This window comes from Lissotriton helveticus, chromosome 1_1 (assembly GCF_964261635.1).
Source record: "Lissotriton helveticus chromosome 1_1, aLisHel1.1, whole genome shotgun sequence".
NCBI lineage: Eukaryota > Metazoa > Chordata > Amphibia > Caudata > Salamandridae > Lissotriton > Lissotriton helveticus.
The window spans coordinates 1640203328-1640230955 of NC_136057.1; the positions used below are offsets into that span (position 1 = coordinate 1640203328).

General features: G+C 43.0%; 1 protein-coding gene across 1 annotated transcript in view; it reads right to left on the minus strand.

Moving 5' to 3' along the window:
- Positions 1–27628, minus strand: part of NCKAP1L (NCK associated protein 1 like) — a 1588380-nt gene that overhangs the window by 416921 nt on the left and 1143831 nt on the right. The window contains exon 28 of the mRNA XM_078688681.1: positions 7985–8101. Coding sequence (XP_078544807.1) covers positions 7985–8101 — 117 coding nt within the window. The remainder of the gene's footprint in view (positions 1–7984; positions 8102–27628) is intronic.

The following is a 27628-nucleotide window of genomic DNA, read 5'->3' on the forward strand; positions in this document are numbered from 1 at the left end:
AATCAAGGCACAGATGGAGCAAAAGCAATCTAACTCATGGGGTGCACATCTGGGAAAAGCCTTAGAAAAACTAGGCGTTTTAAGAGGCATGGGAGAGCGTGGTGGACAGGGCAACATTTACTATGGCATGTGACACCACAGCAAAGAAACTGTCCCTCCCGGAAGTTAAAAATATGCTGGCTAAACAACGAAATGCATAAATTCGTACAGCCACCTGAAGTCGCAAGGCTATTTATCAGCGCAATTTCACATAGTGATAAAAAGGATCTTCATTCAGTAATGCTTAGGAGCGCTTGTTAAGAAGGATTTGCTGCCAATATGGAAAGGCATAAACAAAAAACAAACTTGTTTATGTGGATACTGTAAAGAATCCATAAGCCATTTGATGTGTGCATGCCTCATAGTCACGGACTTAAGAAAGACACTCCTTAAACCTATCTTTAATTAATTAAACATCCGCATCTGCAGGCAGGCCGTAATCCGCTGGATGGAGGGTGCATCAAACATAATGATATGCCGAGGGAAAAAAATTCTTCTCACAAATAAGCAACCTCCTCAGAAAAGCAAATTTACAACAGTAAAGGGCCGTATAAAGGGACAGTTTTAATGAAATATAAAGGAATGAATTTATCGTGAAATTAGAAACAAGTGACTTAATATTTATATTAAACATGTAGAGGCAAATGCATATTTAATTTAGGGAAAAGATAAACACTTTTTAATTTTTGTAAACAGTACAATTTATAAAGTGACTAAAGAAAAAAATGTACGCACTGCACTTTATGGTTTTGAAAAAACAGATAAAGGATTTTTTTTGAGTGACTGACTTGCTTTCAGGATGATCAGCAACACTGCCTTCAAATTGAAAGGCTGCACTTAAACTGTTGTTTGTCGATAGTCGATAATACAATTTTATTTGAAAGTGAACATCTGTATTACTGCAAGTATAGTTTTCATGAAGTTCATTGGGCATGTCCTTTTTACGTACCAAAGTTTTTTTTTATCATTGGAAAGAATATTTTATTCTAATATTATACTGACTCATGAAATGGAAATGGCTATTTGGTATTGAATAAGTAAACATTATGAAATGAGCAAATAAATAGTGAGTAGTTCATGACGTTTCTTTTTGATAGAAACTTCTAACTGCAAATCTTTCACCTTGTGAATTTCTCCAGGTGATAACCTGGATCTGAAAATTTAATTAGCAATTCCCTCGCTCATCTGTAGGTTGCATCCACATTGGATCCATCCTGCCTCTGATGTTCTGTTGAGCCCTCACATATATTCCCTACCTCCATGTGCGTACGTCAATCCGTTTCTTACCATACTGGTACCTCTCAAATCAAGTCAGTGTGCAGTATATCTCCCCCTAAAAACACAGGCTTTGAGGCATGTTGTAACTGTCATCATTCGATGTGGCTGACTGACACCCATGACTTGTCTCATCTCCAAACATGGTTTGGCCTCGTGTGACTGCTGCACTAAAATAGTTGCCATCTGTGACACAAAGCAAAACTCGCCGTAACATTTTTGGACAATTTGAAGTTGAAAAAGAGATCCCGGCCTCTGCAATCCTACTCACGAGGCCGTTTTGGTATCCGATTGTCATCAGGGTCACAGAGTTGAGGTAACTCAAAGAAGGCTAAGAAACACAAGAGATCCAACCATGGGTCTCCAATGTCCTTTCATTTAAACCCCTCGGAGGTGCGCATTGGCCGGGGCACATCTAGGCCACGAAGTTGGTCCTCCGCATCGGAACTGATCCCAGGTCTGGTCCCAATGCGCTCCAACTTCCCCAGGCTATCAGCGACATCACAAATCTGGAAACTGAAACAGTCCTGAGACACAATTTTTCTGCTCCACCAATTGCTCTTGCATGCCTTCAGGCCCAAGGATCTGTGGGGGCCACCTGTCGGTTTACCACAGGCTTATCCATCTCTGACGCAGACTGTGCTCTCTGACCTTGATTTGAGGCTGGCCCCTTTCTTGATCAGAGCTCTACCTACTTTGGACGTGGTGCTATGCACGATGTCTCTCATGGTGCCAAACTTAACACCACAAGTTTGGGCATTGATGCTGATTCCCAGACCTCAACAGTATGGTCACTCAGAATCAGTCACATATTTCCCACTATAGTGATGGGGACAATGATGATGACCAAGACCAGTATGACGAAGGAAATATGTCCAACCTGCTGCTACACATAAGAGCCTCCGCCTCACTTTTTGAATTCCACAAGAAGCTGAAGACCTAGCTTTTCGAGTAGTCCCACTAGGCCCTGGTTTTGGCTAGACTCACACCTATTCAGCAGCAGGATAACCTCCTGGGTGACAGTGTGCTCTACAAATTGGCATAACATAACATATGAGGGCTAAAGGGTGGACAGAATTGGCAGAATTTGATTTTGCAGATTTCGGCTGAATTATATTAAAATTCTGCAGAATTCAGCAGCTGGCAGATTGGGAATTTGGTGCTAATTTCAAAGCACAAAATGCACCCATGCGTCCAAAAATAGATGCCAGGGTACATTTTGCGCTACGAAAAGCACTGCCAAATACCAAATGCACTTACAAGGCATGCCCCTTGGTGCCCTCACGTACTCTGCAGTAATTACTGCAGTGTATGTATGGGTGCTGAGGAGTATACACTGTGAGTGCATATGGCATTTGGCCCATATGTGCATACCTCTTTAAAACTCTGCAGTAATCACTGCAGAGTATGTAAGGGCACCATGGAGTATGCACTTTAATGCTTATAATTTGATAAATAATAAATGATAATTTAATAGTAATTATGTTTATTGTGTAAAACAAATATTACATAGTTATTAATTAGAAATTACCTATTAATAATTAATTTGTTAATATGTTGAAAGAGTACTTTTTTTAGGAGAGGGTTGTGGGTTTATAGGGGAATAGGGTGGGAAGTAATTTAATTGTAATTAAGCAAATATTACATTTTATTTATTGGTATTGATAATTAATTTATTGTTAATTATTGATTGGTAATTACGGTTGATTGGTAATTATGGTTAATTATTAATTAATTGATAATTATATTATTTAATTAATTATTAATTGGTAAATAATTTTTAATATGTATTATTTATTGGTATTGATAATTAATGTATTGTTAATTAATTATTAATTGGTAATGCATTTATATTAATTGATTAATTAGTAATTATATTAATTATGAGAAATTTTATGTGGAGTGGGTTGTGTGTTTATTGGGGAATAGGGTGGGAAGTGGGAAGGACTACGGCAACTCCCTCTACGCCGGAACCACCGCCAAACTCCAGAAGAGACTCCAGCGGATTCAGAACGCCTCAGCACGACTCATCCTGGACATCCCCCGTCGCAGCCACATCACCGGACACCTGAGAGATCTGCACTGGCTCTCGGTCAACAAGAGAATCACCTTCCGTCTCCTCACCCACGCACACAAAGCCCTTCGCAACCAAGGCCCAGGATACCTCAACAGCTGCCTCAACTTCTACGCTCCCACACGCCAGCTTCGATCGACCGGCCACGCCCTCCCCGCCATCCCCCGCATCCGAAGAGCCACCACAGGAGGAAGGTCCTTCTCCTACCTGGCCACCAAGACTTGGAACTCCCTCCCGACTCACCTCCGCCTGACCCAGGACCACCTTGCCTTCAGGAAGCAGCTCAAGACCTGGCTGTTCGAGCAGTAGCAGACCCCCCTCCCCTAGCGCCTTGAGACCCTCCGGGTGAGTAGTGCGCTATATAAATGCTTTGATTGATTGATTGATTGATTGAAGTAATTTAATGTTATTAAAGTTTTTATTAATTTTTATTTATTGCTATTTTTAATTAATTAAATAATTCATTATTTAATTACAAAAATGTTTTAATGTATAAGTATGTTATTTTTAACCCCTACACTATCCAACACTTTCCCTACTGTTGCACTCACTGGAGTGGGAATAGTAATTTTTACCCACCCGCTATCCAACACTTTCCCTACTGTTGCACTGTTTGGAGTGGGAATAGTAATTTTTACCCACCCGCTATCCAACACTTTCCCTACTGTTGCACTCACTGGAGTGGGAATAGTCATTTTTACCCACCTGCTACCCAACACTTTACCTATTATTGCACGGTTTGGAGTGGGAATAGTAATTTTTACCCACTGCTAGTCAACGCTTTCCCTACTGTTGCACTCACTGGAGTGGGAATAGTCATTTTTACCCACCCGCTATCCAACACATTCCCTACTGTTGCACTCACTGGAGTGGGAATAGTAATTTTACCCACCCGCTATCCAACACTTTCCCTACTGTTGTACTCACTGGAGTGGGAATAGTAATTTTTACCCACCCACTATCCAACACTTTCCTTACTGTTGCACCTGGTTGAGTGGGAATAGTAATTTTTACTTTCCCGCTATCCAACACTTTCCCTACTGTACCACTTGCTGGAGTGGGAATAGTAATTTTATCCCCTACGTTATGCAATGTTTTCACTATTGTTATATTTAATGTACTGTAAAATATTAATTTAAAAACACATATTTTTAATGTTTTAACTTATTATATATAATTTATTTTTATATTTATATTATATGTTTATTTATATATATGTAATTAGTTTTTAAAATATGTTTTTTACATTTTAAAAATTATAAATAATTACTTTTTAATATTAATAAATTAATATATATATAAAAAGTATGTTTGTTATTTTAGATTACATTTTTGATTTATTAATTTGGACCTTTTTCACTTAATTTTGAATATGTTTGACTTACTTATATGTATTATTTAATTAATGTTATATTTTTTAAGACATTTAAAAAATTCAATATTTTATCATTCTATATTTTTAACATCGATATTTTTTATTCGATATTTTTGCTCTTACCTGTTTGTAAATGGGGAGTCGATATTCTGTCATTCCATATTTTTATTTCGATATTCTGGTAAATCGATATTCTTGTAGTCTATATTCTGTCAGTGATCCACTCTGAGTATGTAAGGGCACCTAGGGGTATGCACAACAGAGAAGTCAGTGATTTTTAAATAGGGCCAGAAGAGGGAGCTGTCCTTCTATGTTTAAAAATCACTGCAAATGAAAGTTTAATCTGCAGTGGCTTTTAAACATAGAGGGACTTCTCCCTCTTCCAGCCCTGTTTAGAAAGTAGTCAGTGCTGATTAATTCCACCGGCGGAGTTTATGTTATTTATGAGGATTATTTATCCTTTGCCATCTGACCACGCAACCACCCGAGTGGCAGAAAAAAAGCCTCCATAAGACTGGCGATAGACAGCCCAGTACCGTTAATATTTACCACCAAACACTGCATATATTTCACCTCAGAGGGCTCCTGCTTGTAAAAAATATCAGCATCAGTGGAGACAATATGCTCAAACACTGTGGTGGAGTGCCGAGCAGAAAACATTTGAGTACTGTTGTTGGAGATTTAGGGCCAAATGTACTAAGCCATTTTGCAGCGACTGCAATTTGTTAAATTAGGGGATATGCGACTGCAAAGCAGTTTTTTGATATTTACTAAGGCCACCTTGTGATTTAATAAAGGCTTACCAAATCGTTAAATGGGTGTTGAAATAGATACCAAATTGCAACTAGGAAGGGACGTATTTAGAGCGTCCCATCTAAATTGTGTTTTGCTATCAGATGTTTCACTTGTTAGCAACCTCAATTCCGGTTGCAAACAATTTAAAAGCTACCAATACCTCAAATGAGGTGCTAACTCCATTGCCAAAAAGGAAGGGTTCTCGCTTGGGACACTTTATCATTTTGTGAAAGTTAAAGAAAGTTTGTCTCGGAGTATGCCGTGGTCCATGAAACCACTGACAACAGTCAAACAAACTTTTTGTTTTTAAAGTAAGGTTTTTTTTAAACACAACTGTGTCTGTTAAGAAAATGATGCGGAATCTAGAATTTTTATAACTTTATTTAAAGGCAATCACAGGCATGGTGGTCTACTAACAACAGCAGGCCAGCATCACTCTGATGGCCTCAAACTGGAGTGAGTCACAATTTGCAACCTGCATCATTATTATTCATGAGGTAGGTTGGTTTGTGACTCACTCCTCCCAGTAATTTTTATGTATTGACCTATTGGTACCCAGGTCAGTTCACAACATCGGAATTGATTTTGCATAAAAGTCAGTGCGTAATTTGGGACCATTTTTTGCTAATCGATTTTCAGTATATCTGGCCCCAAGCCTCAGCTGAATAAATTGGATTAAAGTGCTGGATTAATTTGGAATTTAAAAAGAATCCATGAATTGTAGTATTGTATTTGAAGACAATAAAGTTAATTAGTGCCCAGGACAAAAATAGAAGGCTGTGGCCTGAGAATACCCAGGGTTGCTATCAATTCCATATTGGGGGTTCTCGAGCTGTGTTCTGTTGGCAAAGAATACTCTAGAATAACAACCATATTAACAGTATCAATTGTCCGATTAAAATACAGGAATCCAATTAAGAAATTGTGGTACTCTTTTTTTTCAAAATTAAAGAGGTTTCAATTAATTAAGATCTGATCACTTAAAGCAACAAAACTTGTACAACAGTCAAGGTAACAGTCACTTTTAAAATGTATAGTTGCTGTACTCATTTAAGAATCTGTATTTTCCTTGCAAATTCATAATATTGTTCCTAATTCTGGTGACTAGCAAAAAGAATGTAAGCTCTCCGTGGTCTTTAGGTTGCTTAATTTGATTCTTTAATTGTTAGCACAAACATGTACAACTTCAGGTTATTCGCTTTTATGCGGGCACATTTTTACTAGTCAATGTCTCGGTAAAGGGCTACAGTATGTCCTTTTGCTATGGGGCAAACATATAGAAAAATAAATGATAATTTGCAGTGTCTGGCGGTATACATACTCTAGTGTGTTCTGTTCTCTCTTATTGCCATCTTGCTGCCTTCTCTTGAATCTTTCTCTAACCATCTTCCACTCTCATTTATAGTACCCTCTTTCAGTGCTGTTAGATTATAGTCACTATCCATTAACTACTCCTGTATTAACCTTTCTTCTCTTCAAGTACTCATTTAGCACTGTAGCTTAAGTTGCAATGATTTTCCTGTTTACTGAGCTCTTTGAATAGTAATGGCCTTTTCCCAAGTTTTCCCCCTGGCCTGTACCATTCCAGAAGAAATGGGGGCTGTCACAGCAGTTCCTGTCAGTGCATTGTAAGTTTGACCGATTGCTGTCAACATGACAGAGCTTACCGCAAACATAAAATGTTGTTTTTATTTTCAAAAAGAAAATCTCAAAGCGGGATTTTCTTTTTGAAAATAAAATAAACAATGCCCCCTTGACATGCAAGTTTTCTCCCACAGCGAGGGGAGCACTAAGTACATTGTATCGCCCTTAACACCAGCATTTACTGGCAGTGACAGCCACTGAAAATCGGCTGTATGTCTGCCCAGCTAAATAGGAGGGTCGGTAGACTGGCAAATCTCTGATAACCCTTATTCCGTCTGGCTGTTGGAGGGGTTTGAAAACAGCAGAGACGGTGAAGTCTCCGCTTTAATCTCACCTATGGTCTGCTCGATTCTAAATCAGGTGGGTGGACCATGATGTTTGAAGGCAGGGAACTCCGTTTCTGTAAAGAGGGAGTGCCATCTCCACCAACGGTAAAGTAGGCCCTACGTTCCCACTCCATGCCCTAACTAATATTTTATTTACTTTGGGCACAACCTTTACTTAAGGTCTCTCCCAACTCTTTTGTTCCTGATCTGATTTTTCTTTCAGTCACTAGAATGATGCTATTTTGTCTCTTGCAAATCGTGAGAATTTCAACAACTTTGGCAAGTCATATCGTTTGTTGGCATTTGCATTTACGGATGTCACTGATTCAGTCTATAACTACGAAAGCCGTGACCCCTTAGAAATGAGCACAATCCAACTAGGGTTATTTTATGATTAATAAACAGTACCTCACAGTGTTAATGAAGACTTTTTTTATTTCTAGTTCTCTTACTTACCATCGCTCTCAACACTGTAGAAAGACATTGGGTCAGAGGCCAATAATGGTAGGGAGACGGCAAGGAATACCAAAAGCAGACACGCCATTTTATACTCTTCCTCCGGCGAGACACTTTCTGCAAGGGTGAAAAAAATTGTTTTAATGAAAAAAGGGAAGCAAATGTAGGTATTCAGATTTGTCTATGCAGCCAATCTGTTTTTCTCGCCACCATCATTTTTCTGTAAGCAGAGTTAGAGAAGGAAATGGCTTGATGGATGAAACTGGTCCATAAGGTTGATAACTGTTTTTATAATGCTGAATAGAAATAGCAAGGATTCAGAATGTGCTTTCCTGGACTGGTACTTTTAGCTTTTGGAAATGTTAACAAAGCCCTACTGATCATTTGATGTCCCAGCTTCCCAATGGGCCTTCGAGAAGTCAATCCAACTATTCAGAAAGTGAACAATGATAGTCACAAAGTTTTCCGATTAGCCAGCAAATTTACTAAGATAGTCAGCACAGTCAGTGTGTATTCTAACCATTCAGTCTTGTTGAATTAAATATTTTATGGTAGTAGCAGAATGGATCATGTGGCGAATACACTATGGGTCACATGTACAAAATCTTTCTGAGGTCAGAAACGGGCCGATTCTGCGAATCGGTCCGTTTGTGAACGCAAAAAGGCATTTTCTTATTTACCAAACCCAAATAGCGATTCTGTAACCTGTTAATCACAGTGGTATGTATGAATGTTTTGCACTGAAAATGAGGTTGCAAAACATTTGCATTTTACTACCAAATTCAGTTGGGTGGTAACCCATTCACAAATAGGAAAGGGTTCCCTTGGAAGGGGGTCCAAGGGACCCATTCCCCTTTGTGAATGTTTGTAAAAGCATTTTTTAAGAGCAGGCAGTGGACAGCCTGCTCTTAAAAAACGAAAAGAAAACTTTTCATTTTTGTTTTTGAAATACATCCCGTTTTCCTTTCTTTAAAAACAATCACAGACATGGTGGGCTGCAGACCCCAGCAGGCCACGATCCCTTTGATTTTTCTAATATGCATTCATTAATGTTAAAGTGACCTCTGCAAAAGTGCAAAGTGCAAAATACATGAAGAACAGTGCAAACAAAATGCATATAAATAACATGCCGGGCTAGGCCAATCTCTAATCCTCAATTATATGGGCTAACTATCCCTCTATTAGTTTGACAGCCAAGCACGGGAATCTGGGAGCTTCAACCCCTCCCTAAGTTTATTGAGAGTTCGTCTGACAAAGCCAGCTGGACAGAGGTTCCCAAAGAACTAAACCTTTCTTTTTGGCCCAGATGCTGTTCTTAGAATAGTTAGCTTTTTCAAGGTTGCATATTGAGTATAGCCGGGCCAACCAATGTGAAGATAGAGGGGGGTTAGCATCTATCCAAGCAGATGTTATACATAGCCTATAAATCTCCATAGCAATAAAAATGAGGGCCCCTCCTTTCTTCCTATCGACAGCTTCTTGTATACCCAACAAAACCGTTGTGCAAGTGAGCAGGATGTCTCGAGATAAAAGTAGCCCGAGAAGTCTTGCATCTTAGTTAGTAATGGCCTAAGTTCCTCGCAAGTGCAAACATATGGATGGAGTCTGCGCTATTTTCAGAGCATCGAGGGCAATGAGTGCCTTTGCCTGTTCCCCATTTTCAACTCTACTAGGTGTAAAATACAAAAAGAAACAAGTTTTGTAGAATTGTGCTTGTAAGTTGGCCGATAATAAATCACTTGGAGCAAATTGGAGAGCTAGGTAGAAGACATTGTTGGTAATATCCAATTTTTGTTGCCATTTATTTAAGATTTGGCCAGGTCATCAGGCATTAGGCTTTTAAGAGTGACATAGATAACCCCGATTCGGGGGTGGAGGTCCCCAATAATCTTTCAATAAGTTAACATTTAGTGAACCCGTTGGCCCGCCTTGTGTGATAAAGAATCCTTAATGGCTTGATATTTAAAGGCCTCATTATGACTCAAGTCAAATTGGGTTTGAAGATCGTCAAATGCCAGGACCCCTTCGGACGAATACAAGACCGCCAATTTATCTATGCCAGAGTTAAACCTATTTAGAAAATATGATACCCCAAATATGTCTTGCAAATTAGCATTATTTCTAGTGGGGGTATAGTGATTCAGTCTGTCAATTCCTAAAAGCTTGCACACTGCGGTGAAGACCTTGAGGGTCTTGAATTTAACCTTCTTGTAATACCTGAATTCGAGCTGACGCCAAAGGCACCCCCAGGCATCAGACCCAAGATAAAGTTCAAACGGAGACGGGTGTTCCTTTGCGATACTAAAGGTTGGTTTTGAACCAATACTGGACATGTCTGCAGGACAGTGGCCCAGTAGTACAATCTTAAGTTTGGAATTGACCAGTCCCCTCTCTCCCGGGTTAGGGATAAAAATGTAAGTGATCTTCTTGGCTGCGGATACGCCCATATAAATTGAGAAAAGAGACAATCACATTTCTATAGTATTATGTTAGTGAATTCAAGAGAGATAGTTCTGAAAAAATATAGATAATTTGAGGACTTTGCACCGGCCCACAATAGACAGATGTAAATTATGAAACCGGTTCAATGCCCTCTTTTTCTCCATGGCAAGCGGATCCAAGTTTTCTGCAAGTATTAAATCTGCAAATGGGGAAGGGGTCCCTTGGAAGGGGGGACCAAGGGACCCACTCCCCATTGTGAATGTTTGCAAATGCATTTTTTAAGAGCAGGCAGTGGACAGCCTGCTCTTAATAAATGAAATGAAAACTTTTAATTTTTGTTTTTGAAATACATCCTGTTTTCCTTCCTTTAAAAGCAATCACAGACATGGTGAGCTGCCGACCTCAGCAGGCAATGATCCCTGTGATTTTAGCGATTTCCCATGGGTTGCAAACTGAGCTATACCTCCTTATTATTCAGGAGGTAGGTCTATTTGCGACCCACTGTGAATCACAAATGAAACTCAAAAGAGTTTCATATATTTGAAATAGCAATTTCCTAATTGCAAATCACAGGAAATCACACTCAGGAAGTCGCTTTTTCAGACTTACGTACCTGTGGCTACAAATGTTTTTATTTGCCTGTAGGTGTATCATTGACTTGCCTGTGAATGCTTTTTTAGGCTGGAAATAAAAACAAAGATAAAGATCTAGCTGTCTCTAATGGTCTATATTTTTCCTGTGTTGAAATTTAAACAAAGTATGTATATGTGTGTGCGTGAGAGTAAGAATATTTGTAGCATGCAAACCTAGTAAGAGGGCAACACAACACTTAACAAGGGTGAGAGCCTAGAGAAATATTTAATTATTTATTTATTGATTTGCTGTTTTAGATGGAGTGTACTAGACCTATGGGTGTCAGAGTACTTTGCAAGAGCAAGTAGACATTACACAAAAGGATACAAACTGATAGAATATTTCATTGCCTTAGGCAAGTTCCTATCGAACCATATATATTCAAAAGGAAGGTAAGTGGTACGGTTCACTGACAGAATATCAACACCTAAAATATCTCCATACGACAATATCGAGTTTTAAATATCGATGTCAAAAATATATACCTCCTATATTTATAATGGTAAGTACAAAAATATTGGTAAAAAAATATTGATGGCAAAAATATAGTTGTACAAAATATTGTACTTATATATATATATATATATATATATATATATATATATATATATATATTCACTGAAAAAACATAGGTTTCAGGCACATTATCGTTACAAATTAACATTTCAAAAACCTTAGAAATTCACAGAAAAAAACATAGGTTTCAGGCATGTTATAGTTAGAAATTAGCATTTAAAAAACCTTAGAAATTCACTGTAAAAACCATAGGTTCCAGGGGCGTTATAGTTAGTTGGACATTTCACTCATACAAAACCAGTGAAATTCCCCCGTTATAGTTAGTTCAGCTAACTATAACTCACGCGCCCACAATGCACCGCTGATGACGTCACATATTACATCATTCATGACATGGTATCATATGCCAGGCTAACTTCTCACATTGGTGTGCAGCGGTTGGATAAGAGCTTGAATTTGTTTTACCATATAATCTTGTAATATCGTTTGAAAGATCACATTAAGGTACCAGGAGGTACATATCAATCAAGTCTTATAATACTTTAAGTTCTACTGAACTTAGTTGTTGTAGAGCAAAGGGCTTAGCATACCCTGACAACAACTCTAGAGAGGTTCTAGTAGATACCATTTAGTGTAGGGAGGTGCACACACCACACCTCACTAGAAAATGTCCTTAGATGCAGGGCTCAGTGAGACTCTGCCAGAAGTTGACCCTCCCAGGGCACCTTCTGAATATGACACATTCACTTTTCATGAGTTGAGAAGTTTGTGTTCAGTCAGAAGACTGAGACAAGGACAAAGTCCCACCTCTAAGCACCTGATAGATATATTAGTGGAGTATGATGTAGACAAAGCATCCAACCCAGGTCCATCAGGTAGTACAGAGGAGGACCATCCCCCAACAGATGATCCCACTGGTGAAAACCAAGGGGATGCTGATGCTGAGGTGGATGCTAGACAGGTGCAAGTGAGGGAACTGAACCAGGTTAACCTAGGAGTACTTGGGACTGAGAATGGAAGAATCCAAACCAGACCCTCAGGTAGGCCTAACAATGGGCACAGAAGGAAAAGATCACTTTCCAGTGATTCCAACCACTCTGCTGACTCAATAGGGTCCCATGCCTCAGCTCTAGGGAGAATGACTTCCCCTGAGAGAAGAGAGCATAAAGCTAGGATGAGGGAATCCAAGCTTAGAATCAAGAGGCAAGAAATTGCCCTTGCAAAAGAGAGAACATTGTGTGGACTACAGTCCATTGGTGGTAGCATAATTCATAAAGATAAGGAAAGGTCTCATGACCATAGAAACCTGAATACAATTGTGCCCCCTTATCAGGTAGGGGATGACATCCACAAGTGGATCACTGCTTTGGAGAGGGCCTGCAAAGTACAGCAGGTACCCCAGAATCAGTGGGCAGTAATGTTATGGCTCTCCTTTGCAGACAAAGGTAGAGATAAGCTCCTAACAGTTAATGAACAGGATGCTGACAACTACACAGTCCTGAAGAGTGCTCTGATAGATGGGTTGGGCTTAACCACTGAGCAGTACAGGTTGCTGTTCAGAGATACCAAGAAGACACAGACTCAGGAATGGACTGACTTTGTAGATTGTGCCACTAAGGCTCTGGAAGGCTGGTTACTGGGCAGTAAACTAAGTGACTGTACAGGATTGTATAACCTTATTATGAGAGAACAGATTCTTAATAATTGTCAGAACCAGTTATTGCATCAACACCTGATTGACTCTGGTTTGACCTCTCCCCAAGAATTGGGTAAGAAGGCAGACAAATGGTTCAGAACCAGGGTGAAGCATAAGGTACAGAACGAAGGTGGTGACCAGAAGAAGCAAGAACAAAAGGGTGGGGAGAAAGCAAAAGACCAGAAGTCTTAGCAAGGTCCTCAAAAATCTTCTAATGGTGGGGGTCCCCAACAACCTAAAAAGAAAGAAGGTCCAAAGAAACCATGGTGCAACTTTTGTAAGGTTAACACTCACTGGACCAGTGAATGCACCAAAAAGGAGGCAGCTCCAACTACCATTGCCCCTAAGGCAACTGTTCCCCCTAGTGCAGCTAATAGTGGTGGTTCTCAACAGAAGGGTGTAGTAGGGTTGACCCTGGGAACTGAGGTGGATACTGGCCTAGTCAGAATACCAACTCAAGCTGCTCTTGTCTGTGATGTAGACATGGCTATGTACTCTACTGTGAGCCCCAGTAACTTGGGCAAGTACAGACAGACTCCTTTAATTAATAACAAAGTGTCTCAGGCCTACAGGGACACATGTGCAAGGGTCACCATGGTGACACCCAACTTTGTGGACACTGGACAGTAGTTCATACTAGGTGAACATTACCTAGTGACCAATGCAAGCAATGTCATTACCACCCATAGTATGGCAATTGTTAATTTCTCCTGGGGAGGGGTAACTAGCCTCAAAAGAGTTGTTGTTAGTTCAGACCTCCCTATGGAATGTTTGCTTGGCAATGACCTAGAGTCTTCAGTCTGATCTGAAGTGGAGTATAGGACTCATGCAGAAATGTTAGGTATATCAGCACATGTCCTTGCTGTGACCAGGTCACAGGCCAAAAAGAGCAAAACTGAACAGGCCCTGGATCCTGAAACTATGGACCAGTTGCCTACCAGGAGGAGAAGTAGTAGGGTTAAGGCAGTGCCTTCCCCCTTGCCTCAGAATGAGGATCAGCCTTCCAAGGAAGCTGATTGTGAGACCCAAGAAGGAACTGTCCCAGAAGAGCTTGAGCCTGATCAGGTTCAGTTTCTTGGGACAGGGGGACCTTAAGGGCAGATCTGAGGCAGGCGAAGTTGGACTGCCCTTCTCTTGAACCCCTTAGACAGCAAGCTGCTGCTGAGGCTGCTAGGAATGCTACTGGTACCCATAGAGTGGATTGGGATGAAGGGTTCCTGTATTCAGAGGCTAGAGACCCCAAGCCTGGTGCTTCCAGGAGGTTGGTCATACCTTTGGCATTCAGGGGCTTCCTTCTCACCTTAGCCCATGATATTCCCTTAGCAGGACATATTGGCCAGAACAAGACATGGGACAGGCTTGTCCCTCACTTTCACTGGCCTCACATGTCAGAGGATACCAAGGAGTTTTGTCGGTCCTGTGTCACCTGCCAAGACAGTGGCAAATCAGGTGGCACCACAAAGGCCCCCCTAATACCACTACCTGTGGTGGGGGTTCCCTTTGAGAGAGTTGGGATAGACATTGTTGGACCAATGGATCCCTAAACAGCATCTGGGCACAGGTTTATTCTGGTGGTAGTGGGTCATGCCACCAGATACCCAGAAGCTATTCCCCTAAGGACCACAACAGCACCTGTTGTGGCAAGGGCCCTCCTGGGAGTTTTTTCAAGAGTGGGTTTTCAGAAGGAGGTTGTCTCAGACAGAGGTGCAAACTTTATGTCTGGATACTTGACTACTATGTGGAAAGAGTGTGGAGTGAACTACAAGTTCACCACACCCTATCATCCACAGTGCAATGGTCTGGTGGAGAGATTCAACAAGACCTTAAAGGGCATGATTAAGGGTTTACCTGAAAAGCTTAGGCGAAGATGGGACATCCTTCTGCCCTGCCTTTTGTTTGCTTACAGAGAGGTCCCATTGAAGGGGGTTGGCTACAGCCCTTTTGAATTTTTGTTTGGGCACCCTGTAAGGGGACCCCTTTGTCTGATAAAGGAGGGATGGGAGTTACCTCTCAAAGCTCCAAAACAAGACATTGTGGATTATGTACTTGGTCTCCGCTCTAGGATGGCTGAGTATATGAAAAAGGCATCCAAAAACCTAGAGGTCAGCCAGGAACTTCAAAAAGCCTGGCATGACCAAAAGGCTGTGCTGACTATTTATCAGCCAAGGCAGAAAGTGTGGGTGTTGGAGCCAGTGGCCCCAGCAGCTCTCCAAGACAAATGGTCTGAACCCCACACTATTGTTGAACAGAAGGGAGAGGTAACCTATTTGGTTGATCTTGGGACTCCCAGGAGCCCCCACAGGGTGCTTCATGTCAACAGACTGAAACCATATGTTGACAGGGCAGACATGGGCTTGCTCATGGCTACAGATGAGGGACAGGAGGAAGAGAGTGACCCTCTCCCAGACCTGCTCTCTCAGAACTCTGATGATGGATCAGTTGATGGTGTAGCCTTGGCAGGCAGCCTCACTGACCAACAGCAGCAGGACTGCAGACAAGTTCTACAGTCCTACAGACATATGTTTTCTCTGACCCCAAGTCAGACTAGCTTATGCACCCATGAGGTGGACACTGGTGACAGTCTGCCTGTGAAGAGTACAATCTACAGGCAACCTGATCATGTCAGGGACTGTATCAGGACAGAGGTCCAAAAGATGTTGGAGTTGGGAGTTATTGAGCCCTCAGAGAGCCCTTGGGCCAGTCCTGTAGTCCTTGTGCCTAAACCTCACACCCAAGATGGTAAGAGAGAGATGAGGTTGTGTGTGGACTACAGAGGTCTCAATGCTGTCACTAGGACGGATGTCCACCCAATACCAAGAGCAGATGAGCTCATTGACAGATTGGCTTGTGCCAAGTTTTTGAGTACATTTGACTTGACAGCTGGCTACTGGCAGATCAGACTAGCTGATGATGCAAAAGCCAAAACAGCATTTTCAACCCCAGGAGGTCATTATCAATTTGTGGTAATGCCCTTTGGTCTGAAGAATGCACCTGCCACATTCCAAAGGTTGGTGAACCAAGACCTCTCAGGTCTGGATGACTACTGTGCACCTTATCTTGATGATATTGCTGTCTTTAGCTCCACTTGGGAAGATCACCTGATCCACCTAAAGAATGTGTCTGAGGCCCTGCAAAAGGCAGGCCTAACTATCAAGGCTACCAAGTGCCAGATAGGGCAGAGCAAGGCTGTGTACCTGGGCCACCTGGTAGGTGGAGGTCAGGTTCAACCATTGGAGAGCAAGATCCAGACCATAAAGGACTGGACTCCTCCCACCACCCAGACACAGGTCAGAGCTTTCTTGGGCCTGTCTGGGTACTACGGGAAGTTTGTTAAGAACTAAGGGTCCATTGTGACACCTCTTAATGACTTGACTTCCAAGAAAATGCCAAAGAAAGCTCAGTGGACAGTAAGCTGTCAAAAGGTATTTGATGGCCTGAAGCAGGCCATGTGCATTGCACCTATTCTGCAAAGTCCAGACTACTCCAAGGAATTCATTGTTCAAACAGATGCTTCTGAGTTGGGTGTAGGAGCTGTACTTTCACAACTGAATAAAGATGGTCAAGACCAGCCAATAGCTTTTATTAGCAGAAGGCTGACCCCTGGAGAGAAATGTTGTTCAGCTATTGAGAGGGAGACCTTTGCTGTGGTTTGGGCCCTGAAGAAGCTGAGACCATATATGTTTGGTACTCACTTCAAGATTCAGACAGACCATAAGCCCCTCTTGTGGCTAAATCAGATGAAGGGTGAAAATCCCAACCTGCTTAGGTGGTCCATTTCCCTACAGGGGATGGACTTTACAGTGGAACATAGACCTGGGACTGACCATGGCAATGCAGATGGACTCTCCAGATATTTCCACTTAGAACATGAAGACTCAACTGGTCAAGGTTAGTTTAATGGTCCTACGTTTGGAGGGGGGGGGGGTTGTGTGGGAGAGTAGGGTCTGCTTTCTATGGTCAGCCCCACTTTTTGCTGTGATATTCTGGTTTTTCGACTTTAGTGTGGCTGTGGGCCTGCTAATCAGACCCACAGCCCACCTGTTCTCTCTCTAAATTGATACCATGTACTTTAGGTACATACCAGATTGGGTATTGGGTCACCTTTGTGAGCCCCTGAATAGTGTACCATAGGTACCCAGGGCATAGGTGTATCCAAGGCCTACCAGGGGCTGTAGCATGTATTATGCCACCCCTGGCAGGCCATCTAAACTGACACCACAGGCTGATCACTCAGCTTGGGTAAGGTGGTGTAATCACCCCTTTCTTAGATATAGTATATCTATATCTACCTTATATATAGACACATAGTAACCTATAAGTCACTCCTATGGCAGGCCTTAACAATCCTGGAGGCAGAGTGCTTGGTTTTATGTGAGAGGGTGCCCTAGTATGAGCTGAGCCCCTCTGAAGCTTTCGGAACCATCTCCCTATAGCTGTTCTATGATATAGCCATACCATATACTCTTAAGTGCATTATAATCCTCGCGGTTAATCCTAACTTTGGTTTGGCTTAATCAAAACATGCTGCGTAAGGTGTCAAACACTTTGGAATACTACCCCCCACCCGCCAGTTCTGGCGGCGGGGGTAGCATTCCACCCTTCTAGAGGGGAAAAAAGACATGTATGTTCCTGCTGGATGTATGTCGTTACTACGCATGCTTTTACGACGCATGCCTTTACCACGCAACTTTTACAACGCAAGTCGTTACAGCGACTTGCGTTGGGAGGTGCTGGATGGTGAATAGTTTAATTTACTATTCCAACTCCCCGCCCCGTGGATAGTAGGGAAGGTTTTGGATAGTAAATTAAACTATTCCCTATCCTACAGCGCCCCCCAGCGCAAGTCGTTGTAACGACTTGCGGTGTAAAAGTTGCGTGGTAAAAGTAGGGCGTGGTAAAAGTTGTGTTGTAAACGCTGTTTACCGTTCCTGCTTTACCCAGTTAAAGTTAAACAGAGCCTCAGCATCCCAAAATGGATGCTGCTGCCACAGACACGAGTCTGAACTCCTACTGCTGAATGAAACTCCAGCAAGGGAGGCCTGGACAATAGGTTTCCTGTCGAGAGAGGTGCTAGCACCTCCCCAGACAGCCTGTAGTGTATTGGGGCAGGGTGGGTTGAATGGAAAGAGGCTTTTCCAGACACTGCCTGGGGCACACAAGGTGCTCCATGCATAGCCCGGTTCAAACCAGTTGCTGGGGCACTCCAGCCCCGCTCTGGCGCAAAACTGGACAAAGGAAAAGGGGTGTAACCACCCCCTTACCAGGTCCACCCATAGGAGGGACCTAGCAGGTAATCAAGCCCCTAAAATCAGTATAATTATAGGAGCTGTGTCCCCAGGACTTTAGATTATCTTGGGACGAAACTCTGATACGAAACTCTTGGACCTTCGCCGTTCTATTTCGACTAGAAGACTGAAGACATCTCCCTTGTGGTCAAGGAGTGACCACCCTGTGCAAACAGGCACCACCAGTAACTTGCCAGTTTGCTTTGTCAACGCTCCTGCCGAAACCCGAAGACTCAGCAACACAAGAACTAGACTTCCCAACTTCTCTGACTCCGATCCACATCCCCAGCAAAGCTGAGACCCGTGGCGGACACGAGAGACGTGGGACCGGACACCCTGGACTTCCTGCATTTTGCTAACTGCATCGACTCCTGAGGTAACTCTCAGTTGTGCATTGGGGTACGAGAAGTCCCAGACCCGAGCACCATTTGCACTCAAGCTCACCCCTCCACACTCCACGAGTGCCGCGTGAGGCCTGCTCCTGCATTTCAGCTCGGCGCGTCTTCCCGATTGCTAGCCTGCTGACTAGTTAGCCCTCTGAAGACTTCTTTTTAAATTTCTACCACTGGCCTGGTTGCTCCAGGCTTGCTCCAGCTTCCCTGCAATGGAGAAGCTCCCCACACCTTGCTGTTTTGACTCAAAGCCAATCTTCACTTCCTGTGTGGGTTGCGGTTGCCAAGGCTTGTTGGGTCCAATCCAAATATCGACGCCGCAGTCAACTAGATTTTTCGTGGGACAGCTCGAATCCAGCTCCTGGTTGTCATCGACACCTCCTGGTCCTAGTGGCTGCAGAGACAAGCTTCACCTCTTCACCTGAAATCACCTCAACATCGCCTGGTTCCTTCCTGGTTCCTTCCTGGTCACTGGCTAGTGACCCAGACTCTGTCCCCTCTGCTTTCAGGTTCTTCACTTCTTCAATTCACCCTTGGATCCACTCAGACACTTTTCATCTGGTCGCCTGCAGCACTTCTTTGCAGATCTCCATTAAAACGATCGACGAAACCCAACATCAAAAGGCACCAATGCACTGGGTGAGGTAACACGAGTACTCCGGTGCTCCCGTGGGTCTTGACTCTCGAAGTGTCCTAATCTAAAGTGGTTTTGTTGTAGTCCATCCCGAAGTGCCCGAAATCTTTAACTTCGTAACTTTTATGTTCCCAATATAAGTAAATGGCAACTCACGACTGTGTTTAGACACTGCACGGGTCTCCCGTAGGTCTCTAACTTCCTAACCTTTGGTCGTCTAGTGTAGCCCCAGCGATTCTCTAGGCCCTAGGCCTACTCACTGTTTCTGAAGTGGTTCTTATACCACTTACTTAGTATATGGTTTGTGAGGCCCCTAGGGCAGAACTGTATTTGTGCAACTTATAGTATGCTAATTGAGTAACTTGTGCTGTACTTCGATCTCTGACCTCATAAAGAGTGCAGAGGGGTTGTGTTAGAAATAAATACATATATATTTGATATATACCTTGTGTGGTGTCCTTTCATTTGGTATACAAGGGATTATAATAGTTAAACAAACAGCTTCACATGCTCTTTGGAGTTTAACCTAAGACTGCTGGTCCATGCTACCTCTAGGATAGCTTGTCTATAAGGTTGACTTTACAACCACCATCAATAAGGGTCGTTTAGACTGGTTCAAGGTGCCCACTAGAATAGTGGACATCATATGCCAAGCTAACTTCTCACAATGCTGACTGGAGGAAACTGCCGAGGAGTGAGGTATGACCAAGGAAGTATTACATGAACCGACCAAGTGCTGAAGTAAGTCTCCCAACATCTTTGTAATCACAATGGGAGCACTCCACCAAAGAGAAGCAACGGAGCATGAGCATTGCCTCTGGTTTCACTGAGAAGGAAAAAGATGCAAGAGCCATCTCAGGAGTAAAGTGGGTGTTTGTACTGTCCCATAAGCTCATCTAGTGCACAGTGACTGACAACAAGAAGCAAGAGAGTGTGACCATTGCCAAGATGACCAACATTTGTGTAATATTGCGTCAGCGTCATCAGAATACCAGCACAAAAACACATACGTTCTTGTTGTTTCAACTTTTAAACTTTTTTTAAAAGCCATAAAATTCAGGTTTGGAATAAAAAATAAATTATATGTTACATACACAGTGAACAAAACACCTCACCTATGCAAAAAACAGGAATTGCCGGAGAAAATGCATATTCATAATGACTGAAAAAATGGGGCTCATTTGAGAATAACTGCACCACACCTTAGCCCGCCCGGTGTTATTCAATAGTCCAACAACCAATGACGAGTAAGAGCAACATTTTAAACTACTGGCACAATACCTTTTCAACATTCAGCTGCATCCTGGATCGTGAAGAATAATTATTTAAGGAAGAAATGGATGATATGCAAAAAATTACTCTCTTTGCTATGTCTGAGGAAGAGGTGTTGGAGAGTAACCACTTCTCTTCATTAATGCTCATGGACATGGCCACAAAATGGGAACAGGAGCGGATTCACCAACAGCTTTCTCCCGTGACTGCACTCCGTTTCCTGGCCACTTCTTATCATTCCAAAGGGCGTGTGGCATCATGGCTACCACCTCCTAGGCAAGTCAAGCTGGTTGCCTTCTCTGGATATTTAGATTCATTATCAATTCAGTGTAGCAGTACATCACCATTTTGCAGTCACAATGGACACGTAACGTGTAGCACAACAATTCGATGTTACTTGTACAACACTTTGCTGCCTATCGATTGAGATTGTGTTATACAAATGTTTTAATGGGATAGGGGGTCAGTTACTAACCCTGAAGACCTGTTAGGCTTTTAGGAAAGGGCAGAAACATGTTGGTTGAAACCAGGGGTAGGCAAGGATCATAATATCCGCCTCTATACCTCTCCATTACCTTATGGTAATCCTTTTATCTATACCCAGGGTACCACAGCAATTAAAGGATACATTGTGGTATACCCTGAGGTATTTGTAATGAGCAACTGGACTCTTGTTATCCAGAAAAAAAGATAAGAACATTTAGGAAATCCCTCAGGATAACCCAACCCGAAGTTGAGTTCACCCTTGTACCACTATCCTACGAGGGCTGGATGAGGTGGCCTATGATCTATGGATCCTGCTGAAAAAAAGAACAGCGGTCTCCAGCGCTTCATTAATTATCAGCCCCCAGGTGGGCAAGGTCCGGGGGAAATTCTTTTTTAATAATGGAGGGGGGGGCACACCTGGCCCCCCCTCCTGGAGCTGAATATTGCCCCGGGGACCGCCGACTTCCCAAAACCGGAGACCCCACTGAGAACTCAAGTGTGGGCTCTTCACCCTTTAGTCAGGGGGTTTATGCTAGGTCTGTTAGCACCTCTTTGCTCACTGTTATGCCAACAGACCAGTCACATCATCTAGAGCTTCCCCGTTGTCACAGGATGACAGAGGAGGGCCATCCACCCACAATACACCATACATACGGGCCTTGCACTAGGGTCCGCAATCATGAGAGCAACTGAACTCATCTGGTTAGAGTATAATCTGACATGAGGACCTAAAGCGGAGTCTGGAGCTCAGTCACCGAGGTTGACATTAGTGCCTTCCATTCCTGAGCCCTCCTGTGCCTTCCCTAGCCAAGTGCAAACCAAGGCCTTAGTGCCTTTGTATTATCAGTCCTTGATGTCTGCAGGCAGTTGTGGGTGAGGCGTCAGGAACTCCTAAATGGCCTACTGCTGACCAAAGAAAGGTGCTGGGCGCTTACCAAGTAGAGGACAAGAGTTTGGTTACCACCCCAAAAGTCCAAAGTAGGATTTGACATGGATTTCACATGCCTCCTGTCATCATGGACTGCATCCATATTTAAAAACAACTCCCCCGCTGTTGTGTTTGTAAGTTCTCATTTACTATAACCTAAGTTACCTCTCCCCTATATCTTTTCCAACTAAGGCCTTGTCTGGGCCAACTTCCCCTGTGTCCTTGTTAGCACTGGAGGATGTGTTATCCTTTATGGAGGGAATTTGCCAAATAAGAACAGGATGGCATATAAACTACAGCATCCATCATGCCCAGGAATTAGGCTTTATTTTTCTGAGTTTTTTTCACATTGAAACATTTTGCACAGACTCCCTGCCAAATCGACTTTTCGGACACACTCCCTTGCCTTGTTACCTCTGCCTTTTCCATACATGTTGTTCTACCAAAGTTTTTCTTGATGATCCTTGCAAGTGTTGATTGGTATCCGTCTTGATTTGGATGCAATAGTTGCATGGTATGACCATAAGTTTTGCAAACATTACAACACGCAACACTTTTTTATGGTATAGAGCCTGACGTGCAGACGTGTCAAGCACAAGAGGAGATGGGAGCTGCCAGATGTGTCATGATGGCAAATGTGTAATATGAAATGCCAAAATGCGTCTTGCCATTTCATTTTGGTTTTCCCCACAGTGCATATCTCCACTCCCACAGAATTCACCCAAGTGCATGGGCAGCTGCTAAAGGTGTGGGATGGAAGGCCATGGTTCTACAAAATAGTCCACCACAATGTTTACTGTTATGCCTGCCCCTTCCTCTGTAAAGTCTCCTTTCGACAGAGTGAGATGGGCTGCACTCTTGATCCAAACTGAAGGGAGGCACGAGCGGAAGAGGGCAAGGCTCTGTCAGTTGATTTTATTTATGTGCTCCAGATTTTTATTGCTGGTTGGCATGTTCCATTATGGGGAGGCTATTTTCCAATAGCTCCACTGCTCTCTGATTTGAAATACTACACATGTGGGTGGAGCAGCGTCAGGGGCGTAACTAGACCCAAACTTCGGGGGGGCTAACACTCCCAGCCAGTGCTGGCCCTAGCACTTGTCACACATGGTGCAACAGTCTTTTTTGGCTTCCCCTCCGCCATTTCCTCCTTCTCTATGAATTCCCTCACTACCAATTACCAACAATGCACCTCATCTCTCTATAGCACCTTTCTGACAAACATTTAATTTTTGTATAGCACTACTCATTGTTTACTCACACTCAGTTCTGTGATCTGCATGGTACACTTTCTGTGTAGAAGGCACATAAACCCTCTGTGCTGTGTGGGTGGCAGTAGTGCCCATGTGAAGACATGGTGAGCAATGCGACAGTGTGAGAGTAGGGTCAGAGGCATGACTGCACGGTGAATGAGGTGGCCATATGAATTTGGGTGCGGATGGAAGTGCAGAGTAGGACGAATTAATGCATGGTTAGTGATGGGCTTGTTTGAGTCAGATTGCAAATTGAGCAGTGAGGGGGACAGGTGAGTGAAGTGTCACATTATGCAGGGTGAGTAGAGTGCTCGTGTGACTGCAGGCTGAGGTACAGGGTGAACAGCGCAAGCGCATTGTGAGTGTGGAGTGATCACTGTGAGTGCAGGGTGAGCGGGTGAATGGTGTGAGTGCATGGTGATCAGGGTGAGTGCATTATGATTGCTGTGAGTGCAGGGTGAGCGTGAAAGTGAAAGGGGAGAATGTCGATTGAGTTGTCTGAATTCAGGGTGCATTCTCAGACATGAAGTAACTTAGCATGTTATTGACGGCGGTATATGGTTTCAGGTATAGGTTAAACTATTGCTATTATGGTACTAATAAGGGAAAGAGGGAGGAAGAAATAAATAATGTGCTGATCCTTCAACAAACTTCCGGTCGTATGATAATTTTCTTTTGGCAACCCTACTATGTATTCCTTTTCATGAAACACATTCCCACACTAGGGCAGTAAATGTAAAACACAGATAAAAGGAATAGGCAGAGTGGGGGCCCAGGGGGCACAATAACAAGAAAAAAAACTTAGCCTTGGTAACCAGTTTACAAAGGTAGGTAAATATGTAAATGGTCCTTAAAGACCTGTGAAAATGTCGAGCGTGCCGGAGATAAGACTAAAGACACTGCCGAGGCCCCAGCAGCTCGAACTGCAGCAGCCAGTGCTGAGACACACGATGGAGGGGGCTGGGGGAGGGGCTAGCTGAAGCCCTGTCAGCCCTATGGGCGTTGCGCGCCTGAGCAGCATACACTTTTGTGAAAAGAATATTACGAACATACTTTTTATGATTACCGAAAAGTTGCAACATTACATATTCACACATGCTATTACGCATGAACTTTAAATCGGGCCCATACTAAACACTTTTCTGACATCCATCAGCCAGACAGTGAAGACAACAGTAATAAAAACACTTTAAAAATGATATTGCTTTTCAGAGTCATGCATCAACCACCAGAGCTTGCAAATGGAGAAAACGGAACTGACCTCCAGATACCTACTTTCAATTTTTGGGCTGGTAAAACAAAATGAAACAACACCCTGACCTATAGGACAACCGGAAAACCGTGACTATACTAGGTCTCGTTGGGGATTTAGCGTGGCGTTTGGGATACTAAACTCTGAACATTCATAAACACCGCCACAAGAAAAGTGTGTGTATTCCTTGGTTAAACTTGGAGTAATTTACCAGGTTCTCTAAAAAAGGCATTTTATTTAGGCCCTCACAGAACGTTTAATCACAGTTAACGTTACTATCATTATTAACTACTCAGTTGGCTCGTGGCGTCCACAGGGGGGGGCAAGGAGGGGCGCTTGCCCCCTCCTGGAGCGACCCTCCTTGCCCCCCCTGCGGACACCCATGAAAACCGTGACTTCAAGACGGGGTTCTCACTCTTTCCTCTCCTTTCTTTTATTTGCTTCCCTGTGAAATGGATCCTTTTGCTGGAAATGTCATATTTTTCTGACATTTTAATTCCAAAGTGCAGCATTGGGAATAAAAGGCTAAAAATATGAAAAATAGATAAATAACTAATTAAAGTAAGACAGAGTGGTAGCAAACTGGCCAAACTGATTTTATTCACACTGAAACACATTAGCGCCACTTTTACAGAGTTTGCCAGTGAAGCGCTATTTTTGTTTTCTTGTCTTTGTTTTCCCTGGACTTGGAACTAGTGCACCAATCCTGGAGGTACTGCAATGTGTTGATTGGAAAACAAAATGTGTGCTGCGGCTCTGCGTCCAGGGATGTGGTCTTTTTACCATACTGCTTACGTTTTGTAAGGATATAAGCAATGGCAATGGAATGGGTCCATTCAGGGCCCTGTAGTCGTGTCCTTAACTTTTCAGGCAAAAGCACTCACTGATTTCTGAATAGTGAGTGTAAAAGCATTAAGGTAACCATGTTGTTCCTGCGTACACTTCCCATGGTTTGCTAAATTTTGCATTCCCTATAAGTGTTTGCTTTTTCCAGGATGTTGTTACTTTTTTTTTGTAGGCCGCATATTGCTCTTGTCTAGTGCGTAATTTAAATTGAGCCGCATCCAGGTGTTTATAGCGGGCAACAATTGGGTTGTAGTTGAAGACGGTGGGAGTTTTTCTCAGTGGTGCAGTACGGTGTTCAGTGGGGGAGAGGGTGTGGCACTATGGTCAGAGCTGCTGAATTTGGAACTGGGAACCAGGTTCAACCTTAATACCCAGTCCACCAGACCACTCTCCTGCGAGAGCACAATCACATGCTAGACCTTAGAAGGCTTCGCAACATCTTAGAAGTCCTGGTGTCTTCGCACCAGCAGGTGGACCCTAGCATGACAAGTGTAGGTTAACCTTCAAAGCTTGTCCACCACTATCCATTCTGAAGTTCACCTCCAGTCTTGCGGGCAGGCCTATGAAGCAGCACACCCTAGAACAACAGTCACTGAGGTCACAGGACCCTTGAGAAGGCCCACCTATAGGGTGGTGCAACCAGTGTGACCGCACCGGGTGCTGACTTTAGGTGGAGGCATCATGTTTGCAAGTATATTATGCTTTTAAAAACGCTTGCTGCCTCCTTCCTGGCCTCCGGCAATTTTCCGCAACAATAAAAATGTCATAATGACTCTGGTGATTAATGTTCTTCCTAGAGAGAGATCAGAATTTTGTCTAGTGGACGTTTTGACTCATGGAAAGGTAGCTCAGAGGGTTAATGTACCGGCTGCAAAGAACATGCGCCATTCAGATCACAAAGTGCACATAATGTAAATAGGTCAGTGGGCTACTGCTTTTGTCAGAGAGATCCTTTTGTTACTTGCAGTTTATAAGTTAAAATCCTAACTTAGAACAGTGAGCTATTAACTGTCATCTAAGAGCTGTATACAAACTACAAGGTATAAATTAGAGCGTTATGTTCCATCCCCCCCCCCCCCCGTCCCCAGTCTTTGATTATCCTAATGTCCCAAAAAGTGTTCTTTTGGACAGAAATCAATTCTGATTATTTAGGAGAACCCCCAAACATGGTATTACGTTTTAAATTCTGGGTATTGTGTTACTCCAGACCAATCACTATAAAACTATACGGGCTACTTGTATGGTTGTCATGTGACTCCTACACCTTGTAGTCCTTAGTCTTATGTAACATTTTCTATACAGTGATTTACACACATATTGATTGTCTCTGTGTAATGTGTGTGATGTAAAGTGCTCTGACACCCTACAATGGTATGAGTGGCGCTGGAGAGTGGTTATGGAAACTTGGGGGGCACAGTTAAAGGGTGGTAGTGAGGGAATCCATGGCAAAGGTGGTCATTGGGGGGCACTAACAAACATTAATGCAAAGGACACCACCAGTGCAATGGCTGGCCCTGCCCTTGAGGCCAGTCTGCCTCACCCATAGGTACCTCCATTGGCCTTGTTTCAGCAGTAGCAGCTGCAACTCACCAGGGATTGGCATTGCAGGATTTGCACGCACACCAAACTAAGTTCTCAAACTTAGTCACCCGGCTTCATGCACAAGCACTTTTAACACGTGCTGCCTGCTGTGGGGCCACTGGAATTAATTATGCAGCAAAGGATGACAACATTATGCCGTAGTATTAACTAAATTATGCATTAAAAAAAGGCTGCAGCGTAATGCAGTATATTTTCAGATATTTTATTATTTTGACGTGTGTACACATGCTAACAGTCTCCGGAAAGATTTTGCCTTATTAGTACCAGTGTAACATACAAACTCAGCAGTGAGAAAGGTGACCAGTCAGCCTTTACAATAGGCCATCCACTCCGCAGCAACACAAGTCACATTTTATATTAACTTTTGATATGTTTGAGCTACAAACAATTTATTAGTTTAAATGGTC